Below are 21,211 nucleotides of genomic sequence, written 5' to 3' on the forward strand. Positions count from 1 at the left end.
TTGATGGCCATCTTGCTATTCCTCTGCATTTATCTTGATCTCTGTAGCCCTCTACCCGCCAGCTCCATGGCCTTCTCCTCAGGTCTCCCTGCCTCTAATCTCTGTGGGCTCCTGGGCAGGGCGGTGGCATGGTGGTGGAGGGGGTGGCCACACGAGGGGTGGGGGGGTGGGCCCTCTGTCCAATGCAGCGCCTTCCCCTCATCAGCATTCTCCTCGCGGGCCCCCCAGCTCCGACCAATACGGCCTCCCCCTCCCCCCTGACTCCCCTCCCTCCTCTTTCTCCGCCTGCCGCCCTCCCTTCCTCCTGCCCGCCCTCCTCCCTGCCTCCCTCCCTCTCTCCCTCCTCTCTCTCCCCCCGCCCCCCGCGCTCCAGGACCCAGCGCGGGCGGCGGGCGGGCAGGCAGGCAGGCGGCGGCCTCGGAGGGGAGAAGGAGAGGTGGTGGCGGCGGAGGGGGTGGTGGTGGTGGTGGTGGTGGTGTTGGCGGCAGTGGCGGTGGCGGCAGTGGCGGTGGTGGCGGTGGCCAGCAGCAGGGAGGCAGGCCCAGCTAGGGACCCAGAGCCGGCGGCTGCGCCTCGCAGGGGACCAGGAGTCTGTGGCCAGGCCCTCCCACCGAGGCCCTGCACCAGGCGCCCCCGGGACACTCCACCCTCCTCCGCCTTCCTCTTCCACCTGCTCGTCTCCATCCTTCCCTCCCTCCTCCTCTCCCTCCTCCCCATCCCTCCACCTCGCCAGCCCCCCTCTCGGCTCTCCGGGTCTCCCAGCACCCCGTCCTCCCCAGCCCCTCCACCCCTTGGCTTCTCCCCGCCCCTAGCATGGTTTTCCCTTGGGGGCTGAGGGCTTGAGGACTCCAGGCCCTTGCCACATCCAGGGCAGGGCCAAGGCTCCAGGGGGGAGGGGGGAAGGGGTGGCCCCCTCCCCCCAATCTAGCCCTCCCCTCCCCCACTCCTCCTGATGGCCGGCTTCCTGGTCTCCAGCCAGTCCTCGCCCCCCGTGGCCCCCCCAGGCCGGCCCGGCTAGGGGAGGGGGCGGGGGCCCTTTCCTGGGCCGGCTTCCCCCTCCCCCGGCTTTGCCTGTGCCCCCCTCCCTTCCATTTTCACCTTCCTCTCCTCCTTTCCTCCCTCCTTCCCCTCCATTTGCTCCTTCCCCCTCTCCTCTCTCCCCTTCTCTCCTCCATTTTCTCCTTTCCCCTTTCTCCCTGCCCCGGCCCGCCCTCTCCGCTTCCACCTGTCCTTCCTCCTTGCTCCTGGGGACCCCCTGTTTTGGACTAGTTGGGGGCCACTGTTGGTGGCGGGGGAGGGGGCCCTGTGGACTGCCCTCTCCCCCCGCCCCGGCCACACCACCACCCAGCGCCAGAGCATCTCCCTGCTGTCTTTCTCGGGCCTCGAGGGAGCCCAGCCCTCCGTCCCACCAGGATCCGTGAGTGTCTGCGGGGCGGGGGTTGGGCTGGGGACAGCCTGGGTCCTGGAAGGCTGGGCTCACGGCCGCCTGGTGGGGCCCCCACGTCCCCCTGCCCCTCCCCAAGTAGGGCCCTGCCTCGTGTCCCCCATCTCCCAACCGCCGTTCCCCTCAGCCTCTCCTCACCCTTCGTGGTGCACAGCTCAGCCTCACCCCCAGCCCCCAGCCCCCAGCCCCCAGGGTCCTGAGGGGCTGCCTGGCTCATACTTGTGGGCTCACTCCTTGTCCCGGACTCCCGGCCAGTCTCTGCCCCTGCTTTCTCCAGCCGCGGTCCCACGGTGACCGGCTCTGCGCTCTCTCTCTCTCTCTTTCCGCCTATCTTCTTTCCTCGGAGGCTCATCCTCTCCACCTGCCACGGGCCCATCCCTATCCGATCCACTCTCTGACTCCTGGAAATGTCTTTCTGTTTTATGATCTCCATTTCGTGTGTGTCTTGGGCCTCTCTCTGATTCTGTCCAACTTCTCTCTTCTTTGCTGTTAGACTAACTCTTGGTGTCCCTCTGTTGATCTCTCTCTCTCTCAAAACTCCCCTGTCTCTTGTATGACTCTTTTGGTGGTACCCACGCCGCCAGGTGTGGCTCTCTGTCCATTTCTCTCTGTCCACTCTTTGCTCTGCCTGTGGCCCTGCTCCCCTGTCCTCCTCCTCTCCCCCTGCACTTGGAGGCTGTCTTCCTGTTCACTTTTCCTCCCTCCTCCCACAGATCCACACCTCTCTCCTTAGCCACTCTGGGGTCCACTTTGCCTTTTCCTTGGTGGTCTCACCCACCCCCCATCCTCTGCTCATTTCTGCATCCTGGCCTGGCCTATGGGTCCTCATTCCCCATGCCTTGGGGTTTGTGGGCTCCGGAGATTGACCACCCTCCTTCAGATCCCCTGGGTGGATGCACCTCAATGTGGACCGGGCCCCCTTACGTGGGTGCTTGCCCTGTCCCTGCCTGTGCCCCTCCAGGTTACTCACTCTTCTTCCCTGCCTCATTTCCCTCCTTGGCCCTCACTGTCATTTCTTCTAGTTTGTGCGTGTCCCACTGGCCCCTTCCCCTTCTCTAGATCTGCTGTGTGGTTCTGACACTCATTCTTCTCTTTCTCTTTCCACCTAGCTCTCTTCCTGTTCAGTTTTCTGACTTTTCCCCTCACTGCAATCTTTGCACCTGTGGTCTCCCCCCCCCCCCCCCGTTTGTCTCACCGATTTCCCTTCTCACCTTGGCCATGTCTCCTGCTTGCCCGCCTGTCTGTCTCCCTCCCCTGGCAGGGCCCCTCGCTCGGCTCCTTCTGCCCATTTGGCTGCCGTGCTTCCATCTTCAGCTGGCTTTGCCTGAGTGTCTGGGCCTGTGGGGCTCAGGCCTGCCTGCTTCCCTGCCTCACGGTGGCTGGCTTGTCTCTGTGTCTTTTGGTGTTTCACATCTAGGTAACGTGTGTGTGTCCTTCTCTCTCAGTTAGCCCCAGTTACTTCTTTTTGGCCTGTCTGTCTTTCTGTCTGTGCCTTTCTGTATGTCTTTGTCCATCCATTGCCCCCCGACCCTAGCCCCCACACTCTTTCTTTTCCCACCCATGTCTGCCACCTGTGGGACCCTGCCCTCCTGGCCCCTGTCTCCCTCAGGCTTCCCTGTCCTCCAGTTTCTGTTCCCCGATTTGCCCCCAGAAGCACCCGGTGTCTTGGGATGACCCTCCCCCCCTTCGCTCCTGCCTCTCTCTAAACCCCACCCTCCACAGCCCTCCCCCTGTGAGTTCTCCTTCCTGGTGTCCAACTTGCCTTGCTCCTCCACCCTTGAAGCCTTCACTTCAGATCCAAATGACCATCTGGAGCCCCCAGCCTGTCCAGGATGCCCTCCCACCCCCAGCCCACCTTTCGCAGAGGCCCTGAGAGAGGGACCTGCTCAAGGTCAGGTGGGAGTCGGGACAGAGCAGGGACTGATAGGGTCTCCTGCTGCCCTGCCTCAGGTTCTCCTGGCCGCAAGGATGGTCCGAAGCATTGCATTGTGCCTTCTTCTTCCCCTGGCAGATTTCATTCTGCTATCTCACTAGCTCAAGCCCCCCTTCTATTGGGGGTCCAGTGGGGGTTCAGGGAGACCCCTGGGCTCACCTCACAGAACTCTAAGATTCACACTAACCCTTTCCCCTGGAAACCCAATGTCCCTTCCATTGGGGGCTGGCTCTTGGCCAGGAGAAACTGTGCATCTAGCCAAACTCAGTCCTTCTCTGGGGAGGGGGGTTTCACAGAAGGCTGGGGCACCCTGAGGGCTCTAACTCCCTGGGATGGGGCCGTTCTGGGGAGCAAAGATACACTGTTTCCCCCTACTCTTCAGCTCCCCAGAGCAGGGTGGGGGGCTGCAGTGTGGCACCTGCTTTGTCAAGCAGCTCCCTCCCTGCCTTACTCACTCTTCCAGCTACTTTGGTGGCATCTCAAGTGGGATTGTGTCCTCTCTCCATTCTGTCTTCCTGTTCTTTCTGTGTCTCTCTTGTGCCTTGATTTCCCTCTCTGCTGCCTGCCCTATGCTCCTCTCCCTGCCCTGCCCTTTCTCCACCCCCATGGCTCCCTGCCTGCTTGCCTCTTCCCTCTTCCTCCTAGTCCTGTCCTTACCTCCCAGAAATTTCTCTGTCGTCTCCATCTCTATCCCCCCCTTTTCTGTCTTCTTATTTTCTTGTTCTCTTGTATTTCTGCTTGTTTTTCTCTTTCCCTTTTTCTGAGTCTCTTTGTATTTTCTCTGTCTCAGCCTCTCTTCCTATTTTTGTCTCTCTGTTTCTCCCTTCTCTCTCTCTACTTTTTTTTTTTTTTTAGCCCCTTGGCTGCCTCAGATCCATCCATCTGTCTCCATCTGTGTGTCTCTGTGTGTGTCTCCATCTCTCTCCATCATTCCCCTCTCTTTCCAAGTTTCCTTAACTCCCGGATACTCTCCCCTCCAGACCCCGGATGTCCAGGCCTCTTTCCCCGTGGGATTGTGGGAGCCAGGGACGTCAGGAAAGTGGCAAGTGAGGCCTGGGATGGGGTTGCCTAGCAACCACGGCATCCTCTCCAGCCAGTTTCTGTTGCCTAGTAACAGCTGCCTGCCCAGAGACAGGGGCGGGACTGGGTGGGGGGTGGCACTTCCTGGTTTCCTGTTGCAGTAGGGACGGTCCCTGGAATTCGCTCTTACCTGAGAGTCCCCCGTTTTGGTAGCTGTGAATGTCTGCCAGCAGTGCCGGTCCCACTCGGTGCTGGGAGCTCCTTGCTTGTAGTGCTCTGTGGGCCTGAGCTTCCTTCGCAGCAATGCCCTCGGTATTGTCAGCTTCTGTCAAGGGCAGGGCCCTTCCAAGCTCACCCACAGTGTCCCGGGGTCTGTGGTCACCACCCTATCTAGCAGTCCTCCAAAGGGCTCTGAGGCCCCCCGTATCAGCAGTCTCCCCATGGGTGGGGGGCTCCCTGCAGGTGGCGAGTGGGGGCCGCGGCAGCTGCGTCCCCATGAGGAGGGGAGGAAGATGCCGGCTGAGCTGCTGCTGCTGCTGATTGTTGCCTTCGCCAGCCCCAGCTGCCAGGTGCTCTCATCACTGCGCATGGGTGAGGCCCTACAGCCCCTGCCCCGCCTCCTCAGAGACCCTCCCGAGCAACCCAGTCCCTCAGGACCCAGGGATCTGGGCTTCAGGTCTCAGCTTCCCTTAGCAACAAGGAACAGCAGCCCCCAGCTCCTTCATCCTGGACCCAGCAGTCTAGACCCCCAGCTCTGTCCAGCCCTCGATCCAGGAGCCTAGACCCCTGTCAGCATCCCCATCCCCACCTCGGAGCCCAGGAGGCTCGGACCCCAGCCTCTCCTTTCTCAAGACCCAGGAGTCTGGTGCCCAACCCCTGTGTCCCCTCAGCTGCAATCCTGGACGACCAGACAGTGTGTGGCCGCGGTGAGCGTCTGGCCCTGGCTCTGGCCCGGGAGCAAATCAACGGGATCATCGAGGTCCCAGCCAAGGCCCGGGTGGAAGTAGACATCTTTGAGCTTCAGCGGGACAGCCAGTACGAGACCACGGACACCAGTGAGCAGGGCTGGGGGGGTGTGGGGTGAGACATGGCAGCCTGGTAGTCTGTTCCTCAGCTTGCCTGCTTTCTTTCTAGCTCCACCTGTTCCTTCCTTCATGTCTGCTCTGCCTTTCCCTTCCCAGAGATGGTGGTGCTGGGCACGGGGAGGTGGGAAGAGCTCCAGCACCAGCCCTGCCCTATAGGAGCTGAGAGCCTCATTTGAAAGACAAGCTGGGCAGGGACACAGTCCCCAGAGCTGAGTAATGATGGGCCTGGGCAGTGAGGCCAGGGGCCTTAGGGGCAGGGACAGCAAAGGCGCTCTGAAGAAGTCTGCACTAAAGTTCTGAGCTCTGAAAGTTGAGCAGGATATAGGAGTGGCATTGCTCAAAGTATGCCCTGTAGAACCCCAGCAGCCACATAGTAGGGGTGCATAAGTATTTGTTGGGTCCTGACAGGTCGAGCGAATGTTAATATGTATCTCTTGAACAGACATGCTGGGTTTGTACACCTTCAGGAGATGCTGTCTTCAGTGTGTTTTAGACTGGTTGATTCCTTACAGGACTTATCAGAGCCTTTATGATATTCATGTATGTTTCAAATCAGTGAGAGGAAGAATGGGGTACAGTGTTTCTTCTACTTTTCTGACTGGTGCAGCACAGAACACAAACTGGGAGAAGCTGGGATGGAGGGTGAGGAGGCAGATGCTGTTCCAGGCATATGCCTGTAGTCTGGAGCTGGAGTGGAGGAGGTGGGTATATGGAGCCAAGGAACAGGGTGTGGGGCTGCACCTGTCCCGACGACCTGGACTCAGGACATGTTTGGAAGGATCATGAGAGACTTTTGGGCTGAAGTGTGATGGAGAAATAGGAAGTGAGCCTGGGCAGATGGGCATATCAGTTCAAGGAGGCCTATGGTGACAGGCTGAAAGATGCTACCCCCGCCTCTCGGCAGAAGGGAGCCTTTGTGGGTTTAGGCCAGGGAGCTGGGCTTCTGGAAGGTGAATCTGGATGCTAGATTTGGGTGATCAGTGGAGGCTGTTGCATGCCTGAGTTGAGAGCCCTAAAGTAGGGCAGGGAGGGAGGGGGTCAAAGAGAAGGGGACAGATGTGAGAAAATTTGAGGACAAAAGAGACAGGACTTGGTAACTAATTTGCCTATTGAGAGGAGGATCGAAGGCAAGGATCGGTTCTAAGCACTGGGTCTGTGCAAATGGGGCCTTCACCAATGTGGAAGGCACAGAAAAATCACACTTAGAAGAAGGTAAGGCATTTAGTTATGATGCTCTTAGTTGGATGTCGCAGAGACCCCACTTGAGCTGCTTTAATGGAAAAAGAGAACTTATCAGCTCATGATACTAGAAGGCCTGGGGACTAATTTCAGGCATGGCTTGATTCAGGTACTCAAATGATGTCCCAGGAATCTCTGTGTCTTCATCTGTGGGCCCCGATCTCCTCTATGTTGGCTTCATTTTCACGAATACTCTCTCTAATATCCCAGCCCAACAGCTCAAAACTTACCTCTTACCAGGATAGCAAGCCTAGTCATAATTTCAGCAGAAACCTGGGGAAGGCTCTTGATGGCCTGGTTTGAGCCCATCCCATCTCTGTGCCAATCATTGTGGCCAGGACAGTGTGGTTCTGATGCTGGCTAGGGTGCCAGCCAATTCTGGGAAACCTATGGCTCCCTGAGGAGAAGTTAGGGTTTTGCCGTGAGAATGGGCACTGGGCAGACAAAAACAACAGCTTCTATCTCCAGTGTTGAGATGCACACGTGTTTAAGGGGAAAGAAATCAGAAGAAAGACGAGCAAATGAGTACAAGAGAGGAACAGTGTTTGGGATGTGGAATGAAGAGGGGCTGTCGGCTGTGGGTTTGGGGAGGAGGGGCTGTGGGACATACCCCAGGTTGTAGCATGGTTAGGAAAGAGGGGTGAGACAGAGGCTGGGGAAGCAGGCACTAGCTTTGCGGCCAGGAGGCCCCTGCTCTTTTCCTCTTTGTCCTTCCTTTGTTTCTCTCTTGGTCTCACCCACTCCTCTTGCCATTTCTCCCCATCTTTCTCTGTCTTGTCCAATGCAGTGGGTGGGGTCGGGGATTGGGCCTCTGGGTTTGGGGTGGCCAAGGGGCAGCTCCAAGTGTCAGAGGCACTCCCAGCCCAGGTGGGGACTGAAAGAAGGGCCCCTGACTGCCATCTGTCTCTTCCCACCCCTGGCAGTGTGTCAGATCCTGCCCAAGGGGGTCGTGTCCGTCTTGGGGCCCTCCTCCAGCCCTGCGTCTGCCTCCACCGTGAGCCATATCTGTGGGGAGAAGGAGGTGAGCCGAGCGTGGGGCAGGGCAGGGGTGGGTCCCTGGGAGGCGAGGCTGGGGGCGTGGCAACAGGGTGGAAGCCAAGGCTCCTTCTCTGTCCAGATCCCCCACATCAAGGTGGGTCCCGAGGAGACACCCCGCCTGCAGTACCTGCGCTTCGCGTCCGTCAGCCTGTACCCCAGCAATGAGGACGTCAGCCTGGCAGTCTCCCGAATCCTCAAGTCCTTCAACTACCCCTCGGCCAGCCTCATCTGCGCCAAGGCCGAGTGTGAGGGAGAGCTGGATGTTTTGTTTTTATTCCCCCAAATTCCGCCCTGCCCAAGAGATCTAGTCTCCCACACAACACAAGCTCCCCTAGTCCCCCACAATCCTTCCCCCTCAGGAACCCAGACCCGCCCCACCTCCCTAAAGAGATCGTTTGGTCAACAGGTGGTGACTGGCACCTATGTACAAGGCCCCTGCTAGGCCCTGGTGGGTGTGTACCTGGTGGTCCCCGATGTCACTCCAGGGCCAGTGGGGGACACGGCAGCCCAGCAGTTGTGACGCGGAGTGATCCATGCTCTGTCAGTGACCATGTGGGGTGCTGTCGGAGCACAGAAGGGAATCCTAACCGGGTCTAGAAGGCTCAGAGCCCGTGCTGCCAGGAAAGGGACCTCAGAGCTGGACCTGAAGGTTGGGGAGGAGTTGGGGTCAGGGAGAGGGGGGTGTGTGGCAGGGCAGAGGCCAAGGGCCCAGGGGAGTGTGGCCCCTTTGAGAGGCTCAAGGAAGCTCCCAGCAAGCCCGGTGCCGGAGTGTGGGAACCATGAAGCAGGATGTGCAGGAAGCATGATCATGTAGGGCCTTGTGTCAGCCTGAAGACGATGGTGGCTCTGGAAGGTTCCCACACAGGGTGGGGCAGGGGACATGGCGGGGCGTGCGTCGCAGGAAGACCTCTGGCCGCAGAGAACAGACTGGAGAGGGCCACAGGGTGTGGCCGGGAGAACAGGGACAGGCAGGACCAGGTGATGCTGGTTAGGTTTCAGGTGGTGGCAGCGGGCTGGAGAGGGGCCAGGAGGGATTTGAGGAGAGTCATGAGGGAAAAGGGAGAGTGTGCCGGCACAGGTGGTGACTGGGTTCTGCCCGAGAAGGAGGGAGCAGTCAGGGTCGAGGCATCTTCGAGACCATCAAGTGGTGATGTCCGGTAGGCTGGTGGGTTTATGGGTGTGCAGCCGGAGAGAGAGAGGGCCATGCTCAGTAACCTCCAGAAGAAATTTGTCTTTCTGAATGTATTTACTGAGCACCTGCCTCAGAGAAACAGACACTGTTCTTGGTACTGGGGGTAGAGCAGTGCATGCGTGAGCCAGGCCAGGCCCCACGCCCTTGTCAGGCTGGCTTTCTCATGGGAGGACCTAGGAGGTAGTACTGACAAACAGAAGAGGGTAATGGATTGGGGGTGCTGGAGGAAGGGGGTGCGATCCCAAGTGGAGTGGTGATTACCTCTTTGAGAGGGTGACATTTGGGTAAAGAGCTGAAGGTGGTGAGGGAGGGAGCTGTGTGGGGGTCTGGGAGAAGAGGGAGCTGCTACCACTGAGGCCACAGGACAGGAGCATGGCTGCGGTGTGCGTGAGGTGGTGAGGGCAGGGGGACGGTGAGGGAGTGGGCAAGGGGGAGTGGGGCCCAGAGGCTGTGAGGACTTGGGCCCCTACTCTGAATGAGCCAAAAGCCATGAGAGTGTTTGGGCATGAGGAGGCACACCTCTGCTTTACGTGCTTATGGCTGCTGTGAAGGAGACAGATGTGGGGGCAGATGAGGGAAGGCAGTGGTTTAGGTCAGGGTGGTGGTGGGGGTGCGGCACCGTGGGCTCTGCTGTGTTCTGCAGGTGGGGCCTGGGTGTGTTGGGTGTGGGTGAGAGAGAGATCGGGGAGGCTAGGCTGCTGTCAGGGTTTGGGCCTGAGCGCCAGGCAGGCTGGTGGCGGCTTGGGCGACAGGAGTGGAATGTGGCTTGCATGAGCGAACTGTGAAATCCCTGTCACACGTCCCAGGGGGCAGAAGGGTGGTAGGAGACAGTTGCGTGGGGGTTGAGGGCCCAGTACCCCCAGGAGAGCCACCGTGCGGTGGGCAGGGCAGCCCTCATCCTCTCCCAGGCTCCCCTACACTGGGCACTCGCCTTGGACTCTGACCCGGGCCCTCCGGCTCCCCCAGGCCTGTTGCGGTTGGAGGAGCTGGTGCGTGGCTTCCTCATCTCCAAGGAGACGCTGTCAGTGAGGATGCTGGATGACAGCCGGGACCCCACGCCGCTGCTCAAGGAGATCCGCGATGACAAGGTGTCCACCATCATCATTGATGCCAATGCGTCCATCTCCCACCTCATCCTCCGTAAGGTGGGTTCCCCAGGCTCTGATTCCCTACAGTGTTGGGGCACAAACGTGGCGTGACAGAGCGAGTCATCCCGTGCCTGCGTGCCTCAGTGGTCCTGTGGGGCGTGGAGACCCGCTTCCTATGTGCAGATGATTGGCATGTGGTTTATCTCAGCTCGGCCACTTCCAGGTTGCACCCCTTGTCGGGCCCTGGAGAGTCCCCTCCCCTGACTGCGCAGTTGCTGCCTCGGTGGGTCGCTGCGCGGCTTTGCGGGTGAATGGTGGGGAAGCGCTTGGGACGTGTCCCAGCCCAGAGGAGACGCTGGTGCAGGGGGAGCTCCCTGTGATCTTCACTGAGTGCCTGTCCTGTTGCGTGGAGGCACTTGAATTTGGCTCCCACCCACCCTGAGGGGGGGTGTGATAATCATTTTGTGGCCGAAGCATCTGGGGTCCCGGGGGGGGGGTGGGTGGGAGGGATGGACTGGCTCAAGGGCACCCAGGCGGGCTATAGTGCCGGGACCTTCCCCCGCGGACCCGCCATGTGCCCTCCAGCGGTGACCCACATTCATTCATCATGCATTGCTTCCCGGCTCTTAATTCATCCTCATAATCTAATCTGTATTATTTATTTTTCTCAATTTTTTTTTTAAATTAAAACCATATGTCACTGCTGATCATAGCATACGGGAAGATGTGTGGACAGAATCCATAGGGCCCTTGAGGCAGGAAGACTTAGAGAAAGGATTTCGGGCTTGGGAGGGAGGCAGGCCTGGGCTCGTGTCCTGTGAGCCGAGTGACCGCTGGCCACTCTCCTTTCGAGCCTGTACTTCCCTGACCCTCACAATAACAGCTCCTGCCACTCCAGCAACGCAGGCTGGTGCCGTTTAGTGTTGTAATGACCGTAATGGGGACAGGGGTCTGTACCCCTGGCAGGGAGAGGGCTTCTCGTTTTGTTCTCCTAGAGGACTGTGAAGAAGGTGGCTCCACACATGAATTTTGAGATTCCAGATGAATTCCTGCAAAGTGCTTTTAAAGCTTGCGGGGTGGGGGAGGGTTATCTGGCCCATGACCAGGCTGAGCAGTACACGGTAGCAGCCCACGCGGTTTTGGGGCAGCTTGGGGAGAAGGTTAAGGTTCAGGGTACCCTCCCGGCCTGCCCTGTTTCTAAGGCGTCCCTTTGCCTGCCTGTCTCCAGAAGGCAGTCTTGTAAGTGCCCTAAAGAGGGATGAGGGCATTTGTGGGTGCCATTCTCTCCTCCACTGAGAGCTTCATCCCGCCTGCGGCATCCGTCCACGCGGCGTGACATCAGGGACCGAGGTCTCCCTCTGCCCCCATGCGTCTCCTCCCTGTCTCTGTCTCGGGGTGTCTCTTACTGCGTTTCCCACGGGTGTCTTCACTAGGCCTGTCTCTAAATCTCTCTTCCTCTCTCGGCGTCTCCTCGGCTCTGCCTGTGGGTCTCTGCCTCTCCCGCCACCTCCGTGCCACCCCATGTTCTCCAGGCCTCCGAGCTGGGAATGACCTCAGCATTTTACAAGTACATCCTCACCACCATGGTGCGTACCCCATCTAGCCCCTCTGGCCCCCACACCCCTCCCATGGTGTCTGCCCCACGTGGGGCCTGGCCCCAGGCCTCACCCCTTCTTCTCGGTCCCAGGACTTCCCCATCCTGCACCTGGACGGGATTGTGGAGGACACCTCCAATATCCTGGGCTTCTCCATGTTCAACACCTCGCATCCCTTCTACCCCGAGTTTGTGCGCAGCCTCAACATGTCCTGGAGGGAGAACTGTGAAGCCAGCACCTACCCGGGTCCTGCGGTGAGCACTCGTCCTCCTCCCGGGCACACAGACTCTTCTGGCAGCCCCTTTAGACCTTGAGCAGATGGTGCGCAGACCCCTCTGGCACCCCCACTCGCTTCCTGAGTACATGCTGTGAGGCCTCACGTGACACCTCCCATGCTGCCCCAGCCACACTGACCTCCTCCAGGTGCCTCTGTGGCCCCAGCACACGCCCACTCCAGGGCCTTTGCACTCGCTCCTCCCGCGGTGTCGCATGTACTTCCCCAGAGAACTAGCGACTCACTCCCTCATTGCCAGGTCAGTGCTCTAATGTTCCCTCAATTATAAGACCTTCCTTGGCTCCCCATCTTAAAAAAGAGAAACTCCCCACTATTTAGCCCCCTTCCCCACTGAATTTTTCTCCATAGCACCCGTCCTTGCATATCTAATCACCATGGGAGTTGCTCTGTATTTTGCTTACGTACAGATCCGGGTAGATAGACTAAGTTCCATGACAGCAGAGGTTTTTTTCTGTGTTGCTCACCATTGTATCCCTAGTACCTAAATCAGCCTGGCTCAGGGCAGGGGTCCAACAATAGATGTGGAATAAATACAAACATACCAAAGACGCATACCCACGTGTATTTGTTCACAGACACATAGTCATAGGCCAAGACCCCAAGGCACTCTCCCTGCCCAGACCCACACGCAGACAGGGAGCCAGGCTGTCGGGCGTCACGGACCTGCCCAGGCAGAGTTGCATTCGTGTGCACCCCTGCCCCTGTCTCCACAACACGGCTATTCGGACCGTCACACCAACCCCGCAAAGACACACCCTCACAAACACACATGCACATGCCCGGTGTCGTCAGCCACAGCGCGGTGCCCGACGTGTATCACTCACTATGCACTGGGCAGTTTTGAGCTCGTGCGCGCATTATCTTTTTGGATCCCCACACTAGAACGTGGAGGCAGAGAATATAATTATCCCCATTTTACAGAGAAGGAAACTGAGGTGGAAATAGGAGAGCCAGGCCTCCAGCTCAGAGCTGCCTGCTGTCCAGGCCCAGGCTCACAACTGTGATGTTTGCCTGCCTCCTAGATGCCACACCCACCCTGTGTATAGACAGACAGGCGTGTGTGTCCAGCCTGCATACATGAGCGCCCCCCCCCCAGCGGTCAGGCTGTGGCCCTCTTCCCGCACTTGCATCAGCCACGCAGATGCCGGGACACGCCCTCAGGCCCACAGACATCTCCCTGTGGAGGTGACCCAGCTGGCCGTCCAGGCAAACCCTCTCTGATGTGCCCTTTCCCAAACAGGCTTGTGGCCACATGACTCGGGGAGAGCTGCTCCCACAAAGGCGTGGGAAGCACACACATTTTTCCCACCGCCATCTGATTCACCGAGAAAGACCCCCAGAGACCCGTCCTCACTGCCGGCCTGCTTGGTTCCCGTTCCTGAGACGGGCGTTGTCTGAGGGCTCGGGGATAGCACCACGGGGGCTTCGGGGTGCCCTGGCTAAGCTGCCTCTTCCCCCTCCTGCCCCACCTCTGCCCCCCACCCCAGCTGTCGGCGGCCCTGATGTTTGACGCCGTGCACGTGGTGGTGAGCGCCGTGCGGGAGCTGAACCGCAGCCAAGAGATAGGCGTGAAGCCGCTGGCCTGTACGTCGGCCAACATTTGGCCCCATGGGACCAGCCTCATGAACTACCTGCGCATGGTGAGCTGGGAGCGGGGCGGGCCGAGGGGGCAGGGCCGTCCGTCTCAGGCTGGGACACTCACTGTGTCCTCCCTGTGGCCCCTCTGCCCTCTCGCCTGCTACCAACCCCACCCCTCTCCTGCTTTCTCTGGGCCTCTTCCTCCTCCTTTCCATGGCCTCTCCCCTCCTGGCTTTCCTCCGCCCCTCCGCGCTGCCCCCTCCCTGCTTCTTCGTCCCATCTGCCTTCTTTTGCTGGCACATTGTCTTTCTCTTTTAACTGTGGTCCTCCCTGGTCCCTCTCCCTCTCTTGTTTGTCTCTTCCTTCTCTGTCTCCTCCCCTCTGGGCCTCTACCGCCTGTGCCTGTGGGCTCCTGCCACCCCTCCCTCTGCCCGCCTCCCACCCTGCTAGGTAGAGTATGACGGGCTGACCGGGCGGGTCGAGTTCAACAGCAAAGGGCAGAGGACCAACTACACCCTGCGCATCCTGGAGAAGTCCCGGCAGGGACACCGCGAGGTGAGCAGGCCCCGGGGAACCTCCAGAGTCCCGATGAGGTGGGGGCAGGCCCAGAGGCCTGAGGCGTCTTCAGGCCGGGCTCGTGCTGATGGCACCTTCTCTGCTCCAGATCGGTGTATGGTACTCTAACCGGACCCTGGCCATGAACGCCACCACCCTGGACATCAACCTGTCGCAGACGCTGGCCAACAAGACACTGGTGGTCACGACCATTCTGGTGAGTGGCCCTTGCGGGGGACAGGCAGTGGGTGGGGGGGCCTTTGCTGAGCAGTGCCCCAGCCCGGTCCTGGTGAGGGGCATGCCTCAGCTCACGCAGCACGCAGACCAGCAGGGAATGTGACCCGTGCACCTAGTAACTCCTGATTGTGGCCAAGGTGTCACCAGCCTCATTGCCACTGGAAGAGGGGAGGGCACAGGCTCTGCCAGCCGGCTGTTGCACAGTGCACATGGCAGTGACTGGCGTCACGGGGAGGTCCTGGGGCCACGCAAGCAGGACGCCGCCCCCGGTGCTGGTCCAGGGTAGGCCTCCGAAAGTCGCCATCACTAGAGTGGTCATTTTGCCACACTTGCCACCTGAGGGTGTTGACATGTGACAACTTCATGTCCACCCTGAAGTTGTGGAAAGCAGGGCTCTGAGAGGCGAGGCGTCTTGCCCCGGGTCGTACAGCGAGGACAGGGCAGAGCCAGGGCGGGAGTCACATCCCTGAGGCTCCAGAGCCTGAGCCGGAGCCGCTGTGCTCTGCACCCACAGCCCTTTTGCACTTGAACTTGAGCCAGGGGCGTGGTCCTGGAGCTCCTGTGCGTGCTGCTCCCGCGGCTGGCAGGTGGGAGACCAGGGGGTCTTCATGTGTCAGCGAATACTTACGGAGCACCCCCTTTTGCACCAGCCACTGTGCCGGGCCCTTTCCAGGCGCTGCTTTATAAACCTGTCAGCCGCTCCACGGGCTTGTCTTATTTTCCTCATTTCGAAGGTGAGGAAACAGGTGACAGGGCAAATCCCTGCTGGAGCCGAGGGACATGCTCGGAGCCTGTGCCCTCTCCCCCTCATCCGGCCGCCTCCCGCCGGGCACAACGGGCCACCAGGAGGTCAGGACGGGGGTGACGCATAGGACCTGGTGAGCAGGAGGCGGCCCAGAGCAGCTGGGCCTGGAGGCCGGTGTGCCAGGCAGCCGTGCCCTGCAGAGCAGCCAGGTGCCGGGCGTGCTGGCATCCGCTGTCTGTGGGAGCCCCTCGGTGAGTGTGTGAGCTGTGCCGGCTCACAGCTGTGGATGCTGAGGATGGCCACGGGTGCCACAGGATGCCACGGCCCCCTCAGGCCTCGCGGCACAGAGCTGTTCTCTCAGTCTCCGGGGAACTCCCGATCTAATGTGGCCCTCGTGTCCCTCTGGAGAAGGGCCAGTGAGCCTGCTGTGGAGGGCCAGATGGCCTGCAGACGGGGAACCAGACGCTTCTAGCAGCCTCAACGAGGGGCCCCGAGGGCCAGGCCGGGCTGGCTGGGAGAAGTCACACCTCCGTGCCTGTGGCAGTGTGGTCAGACCCAGAAGCTTCTTGGGGCCCAAAGAGATGGGGTCCTCGGTGGGGGGGGGGCAGGGACAGAGGTCAGGGAGGGGATGTCAGGAGAGACGAGCCATGACCCTGGAGGCTTCATCTCCTCCTCACACCTGTCTCCTCTTTTCCCCAAGGCCCGTGAGCCATGTGGTTCTCTTCCTCACATTCATTGCTCTTTGGATGGATGGATGGATGGATTCATTCATTCATTCATTCATTCCACAAATAGTTACTGAAGCTGCTATGCACCAGGCCTAACACAAATGCTGGATGCATGTGAATAGTCACAGTGGTCTTGTGGGAGTAAGTGAACAGGGGGAGGTCCGAGATGGGGGAGGGGTGAGGCTGTCTCTGGGGTGGAGCTCACTGGTCTGGAGTCGAAAGGGTGACTGGGACCAAGACTGACAGAGGCCCCACAAGGAAGCTAAGGTGCAAAAGAAGGCCCACAGAGGCAAAGCTGTGTGGGGCCTTCCCTCAGCCTCCAGCCCCGCTCCTTCCTGCAGAGGTTTCCCAGAACACTCCTTGGTCCCCGTGATTGTCTTCATCAGGCCGGGACGTCTCATTCTTCTCTTTGGTGACTCTGGGGTTGGTCAGACCTCACTCTCCTCCTGACTTTGCCCACTACCACTTCAGCTGGTCTATACCTTCATCTGTAAAATGGGTCTCATAATCCCACCTTGAAGGGCTGTGGGGGGATCGCATGAGGTGAGAAAGCCACCTGGCTTCCCGGCATGAAAGGCATGTTCTCCTGAGCTTGCATCCTGGATAAACTAGCCCCCACCGTGGCTGCCGTCTTGGTGCTGGGCCAAGCCCTCTGCTCGTGTCATTCGGTCTGCCCTGCCGCCCTGAGCTTGGCACCCGCGTGGCCCCCAGACTGACCACGTTGAGGTTCTCATTTGCATTTCCCTAACAGGGACGTCGACCACCTTTTTGGGTTTATTGGCCATTTGACACTCTTCTTTTGGGAAGTCCCCTGTTCAAGTCTTTTTTCTTTTAATTAAAAAAAAACTGGGACATATGACCTTTTTATCGATTTGTTTATTTATATACTCTGGATACAAGTCCTCACTGGGTATACATCTTGCAAAGACCTTGTGCTTTGTGGCTTGCTTCTGCACTCTCAATCTTTTGATGAAAAGATTTCTAATTTTGCTTAAGTCAATTTTATCCGTGATTTTTCCCCCCTTTTTGATTAATGCTTTTAGAATTTAAGAATTCTTTGCCTACCCCAAGGACATGAAGATAGTCTTCTATTCATTTTCAAAAAACTTAATCGTTGTGCCTTTTACAGTGAGATGCACCATCCACCTGGAATTGATTTTGAGGTACAATGTGAGGTATGGGAGGGCAGGACACATTTATTTCACGTGTTTTTGTGTGGGTTTTTTTTTTTTTAAGATTTTAAGTCATCTCTATACCCAGTGTGGGACCCAAACTCATGACCCCGAGATCAAGAGTCACATGCTCTTCCGACTGAGCCAGCCAGGCGCCCCTCCACCCCCTAAGCTCTCTCTTCTATTGTCCATTTGTCTGTCTTTGCTCTAATATCACGTTGTCTCAAATACCATAGCTTTAAATTAAGTATTAATACCTCATAGGGTCAATCCTCCAATTTCTTCTTTAGGATCGCTCTGACTCTTCTTGACCATTCATGTTTCCATATACAATTAAAAATCCTACTTCAAAGTTTTAAAAATATTTTAATATTTAATATTAAAAATTTTAATTAAAAAAATTCATCACATTGGGGTAGACGCAAAAGAACCTACATAAAATAGAATTCAAAGGGCACATGGGGGTGAGGAGAGGAAGGCCAAGGCTCCTTCCGCTCCGGGCACCCGCTTTTTCCCTCAGAGGCCACATCCTTCCAGAAATTTCTATGCATATACAAGCACGTCCTCACTTTTTCCTTCACAAAGTGTAGCATATTGTACACGTTGTTCTGTAGCTTGGGTTTTTTTTTTTTTTTTTTCCCTTTTTCCTCCTAATATATCCGATAGAACTTGTTATTTTAGGAGTTGCCTAGGAGTCTTTGATGACATCAATAATCTTTTTAACCTGTCCCAAATTAGGCAGCCTCAGTCTTTGTTCCTGCTCGGAGCTGTGCTGCCTTGATTCGGTTGGGCGTACATGGCATGTGCAGATGCACGGCCATTTGTGGGATGGGTTCTTAGAGTCAGACTTCGCACCAGCCCACTGTCTGTCTGCGGTGCTTCCACAGAAGATTCTCTGAACGAGTTGGAAAACCCCGGAGGAGAGGCTCCATCAGACCCTTGCTTCCGATGGTCTGGGGCTCTGTGTTGAGTCCTACATCATTATTCTCTGAGCTCGAGTTCTGGTCATGGGCCCCAGTCCCTGTCTCTGACTCTGCAAGCTCAGACCCCGATGCCGAGGCCTCGAATCGAAGCCCACAAGCCAAGTGCCTCAGCCTTGGATTTGGAGATCAGCTGGGCCTTGGTGGGAGGAGTATGCCCCTTCACAGTGCACGCAACCAGGTTTGGAGTCCCAGCTTTGACCCATCTCCCCTCCCCATTGCCCTGCTTCTGCGGCGTGGCCTCAGACGAGACCCTCGACCTCCCTGAGCTTCGGTTCCCTTCTCGGTATGTCGGGAGAGCTTGGGGGGAGAGCCTCCCAGCTCTAACGCCGGTGCCTGTCTGGAGAAGTCTTGATTTCTGATTATCCAGCTTTGACACCCGGCCTAGGTCCCCATCTGTCTGGCTTCTCCTGTGTCACTCTTGGATTCTGCCCACTTGAGTTCCATCGAGCACAGGGCTTCAGAGCAGAGCTTTGGAGTCAGCCCAGCTTGTCCATCTCAGCCACTTACAACTTCACTTCTTGGGACCTCGGTGTCCTCATCTCTGAAACAGGGGTAATAATACCGACCTCCCACGCTGACAGAATAGCTGTCACACAGCAAGCCTACAAGAAATGCTAGCTACTGATGCTATTATTAGCATCATTTCACATTCCTACTCCCCGTTCCACAGTTTGGGGCTTGGAAAGGCAGCCTGGTGGAGAGAGAGAAGCACTCGCTGACTTCCCTCCATCCCACTACCCCTCAGCTGTGGGGCTTGGTGTGGTCCACACATCCAGAGCCTATACTGAGACTCGGCCTCACCGTACCTGTCGCTGGGGAACAAATCACCTCACTTGACTTCCGTGAGCCTCAGTTTCCACATGTGTAAAACGAGTCTGATAACGCCTCTGGTATAGGGTCACCGGCCAGGAGTTAAAGGGATCCGTTCGAGGGGTGGGGGGGGGGTGCTGGCACTCAGCAGGTACTCAGTGTGCGGCCGCCATCCTGGATATTCCTGCCAGAGCCCTCCCCACCGTGTCCTAAGTCCTAACTTCCTTTGTTCCTCAGTCCGAAGTGACACTATGCGAACACCCGTTTAGACACTACCTCTGTCAAGATTAAGATTCCCTTTTCTCGACATCATCTTCATAATGCCTCGTCGTACTAGCCCGTGACACAGTTTGCTCTGCTTTTGTGCTCACTTGGTGCTTTGGGGGTCGGTAAGATTTGCTCAGACAAAAGCATCAGGGTAGCAAACCTGTGTGGGGTCTGAGGTGTTTGCTTAGCCTGCAAAGCATTACCAGAACTGGTATTAGAATGTGAATTGTTGTTAACCTTTATCATCAGGACATTTTGCAAAACAGCCGAGGATTCCAGAATTCTTGACGTCGGGCCCTCTGGCATCTCAGGCCTGCTTCCCTCATAGTGGTGTCGGCTGGCGCTCAGTCCTGGTGGGGCAGACCCCGTGATCCCTTGCTAACCATCAACTCAGTTCAGTGGGTTGCTACTGCTCATGTGGAAAAGTGAAGTAGAGGGGCGCCTGGCTGGCTCCATCGGTAGAACATGTGACTCTTGATCTAGGGGTTGTGAGATCGAGCCCCGTGTTGGATGTAGAGATTACTTAAAAAATAAAATCTTAGGGACACCTGGGTGGCTCAGTCGTTAAGCGTCTGCCTTCAGCTCAGGGCGTGATCTCAGCGTTCTGGGATCGAGCCCCACATGAGGCTTCTCTGCTGGGAGCCTGCTTCTTCCTCTCCCACTCCCCCTGCTTGTGTTCCCTCTCTCGCTGGCTGTCTCTCTCTCTCAAATAAATAAATAAATAAAATCTTTAAAAAAAAAACTTAAAAAAAAAAGTGAACCAGAGCAGGACTGAACATAATCAGGGTCTGCTGCCTTTAGTCACTAGGGTAAGGACACTTTTGAGGAGCAAAGTCTATTTAAGTGGGCACGTAGGACTTGCGTTGCAAAGTAAGACATCTCTTACTGTGGTCATGGTCAGAAATTGGAAAGCCCCTGCTGCAATCCGGCACAATCTCCTTCCAGTGTGATTCTCTCTTAGCTTACTTGCCTCCCTGGTAGGCATTTTGAGTTTGAGACAATAGAGCATTGGGTTGGCTGGCGGAGATGAAAACCGCTCCCTGCGATCGGGGGGGGGGGGGGGGGGTGGGGGGGAGCGGGGAGCGGTGGCATCCGGAGACTGCCGGCCTCCTCCCCACTCTGAGCACCTGTAGGCAAGGAGCGGATGCAGTGACTCTGTCCCACGTGGACGCGGATTCCTGGTCTGGCGTCACGGCCCTGGCTCCGGGCTCCCCAGGCAGCCCCTAGCTGTCCAGTGTCTGACCTCGCCTCTCTGCTGCTTCCCAGGAGAACCCCTACGTCATGCGCCGGCCGAACTTCCAGGCCCTGTCTGGGAATGAGCGTTTCGAGGGCTTCTGCGTGGACATGCTGCGAGAGCTGGCCGAGCTCCTGCGCTTCCGCTACCGCCTGCGGCTGGTGGAGGATGGACTGTATGGGGCGCCCGAGCCCAACGGCTCCTGGACGGGCATGGTCGGCGAGCTCATCAACCGGGTACGGCTGGGCCGGGTCTGGGGAAGGGGCCGTGGCCCAGGTGGGCGTGGGGAGGCAGGCAGGCAAGCAGCCAGTGGCGCTTCAACCAGCCTGGTGCATAACTACAGGTGCCCAACAACGGGGCGGGCGGATGACAGGCAATGCTTCACCTCCTGTGTCTTGCTTTAACACGTGCTCCCCTAGCATCCCCTTGGCTCAGCTGGTACTCAGGGATTTTTTGGGTGGATGAAAAAGACATGGAGTTAGAATTGGACAGTGACTGTAGAGGTGGAAAGAGGCTTCCTCCAGGAGGCAAGGCTGGGCCGGGAGGACTAGGATGGCTCTTGCTTGTGCCCTGTGGCCAGCACCCACCAGGAGGGCCTGGCACATTGCAGACATCGAGGCTACCTGTTGGACTCACAAGTCCACTCACTCACAAGGTGTTTATTGAGCACCTACTGTGTGCCTTGCACCATGCTGGCATAGGATAGAGTGGTGAACACAGTGGACCTGGACCGTGCTCTCAAAAGGTTAGGGTGTCCTTAGGATGCTGGAAAGCAAATGACCACAAGACCACCCTCAGAGCTATGAGGAGGCACCCAGAGGAGGCTCCTCACCCAGCCGGTCCAGGGAGGACTTCCCAGGAGAATTGACCCCCAAATAGATTCCCAGAGGGTGTGAAGGAGTCAGCAAGGTGAAGGGGGTATGGGAGCAGGGGAATGTGTTCGGAGCAGAGGAAATGGCATTTATAGAAGGGG

General features: G+C 57.8%; 1 protein-coding gene across 2 annotated transcripts in view; it reads left to right on the forward strand.

Annotated features, from left to right (window-relative positions):
• Positions 1–485: 485 nt before the first annotated feature.
• GRIK5 (glutamate ionotropic receptor kainate type subunit 5) overlaps positions 486–21,211 on the forward strand; it is a 48,741-nt gene continuing 28,015 nt past the window's right edge. For both annotated transcript variants that reach the window (XM_087870829.1, XM_045777081.2), the window contains exons 1-12: positions 486–1,417; positions 4,860–4,988; positions 5,288–5,452; positions 7,645–7,742; positions 7,839–8,004; positions 9,918–10,096; positions 11,572–11,625; positions 11,727–11,888; positions 13,417–13,569; positions 13,958–14,062; positions 14,172–14,279; positions 20,271–20,474. In XM_087870829.1, the coding sequence (XP_087726955.1) occupies positions 4,910–4,988; positions 5,288–5,452; positions 7,645–7,742; positions 7,839–8,004; positions 9,918–10,096; positions 11,572–11,625; positions 11,727–11,888; positions 13,417–13,569; positions 13,958–14,062; positions 14,172–14,279; positions 20,271–20,474 (1,473 nt within the window). In that variant the 5' untranslated portion in view covers positions 486–1,417; positions 4,860–4,909. The remainder of the gene's footprint in view (positions 1,418–4,859; positions 4,989–5,287; positions 5,453–7,644; positions 7,743–7,838; positions 8,005–9,917; positions 10,097–11,571; positions 11,626–11,726; positions 11,889–13,416; positions 13,570–13,957; positions 14,063–14,171; positions 14,280–20,270; positions 20,475–21,211) is intronic.

The sequence above is a fragment of the Ursus americanus genome, chromosome 21 (genome assembly GCF_024610735.1).
Source record: "Ursus americanus isolate L20-20 chromosome 21, mUrsAme1.1.p, whole genome shotgun sequence".
NCBI classification, from domain to species: domain Eukaryota; kingdom Metazoa; phylum Chordata; class Mammalia; order Carnivora; family Ursidae; genus Ursus; species Ursus americanus.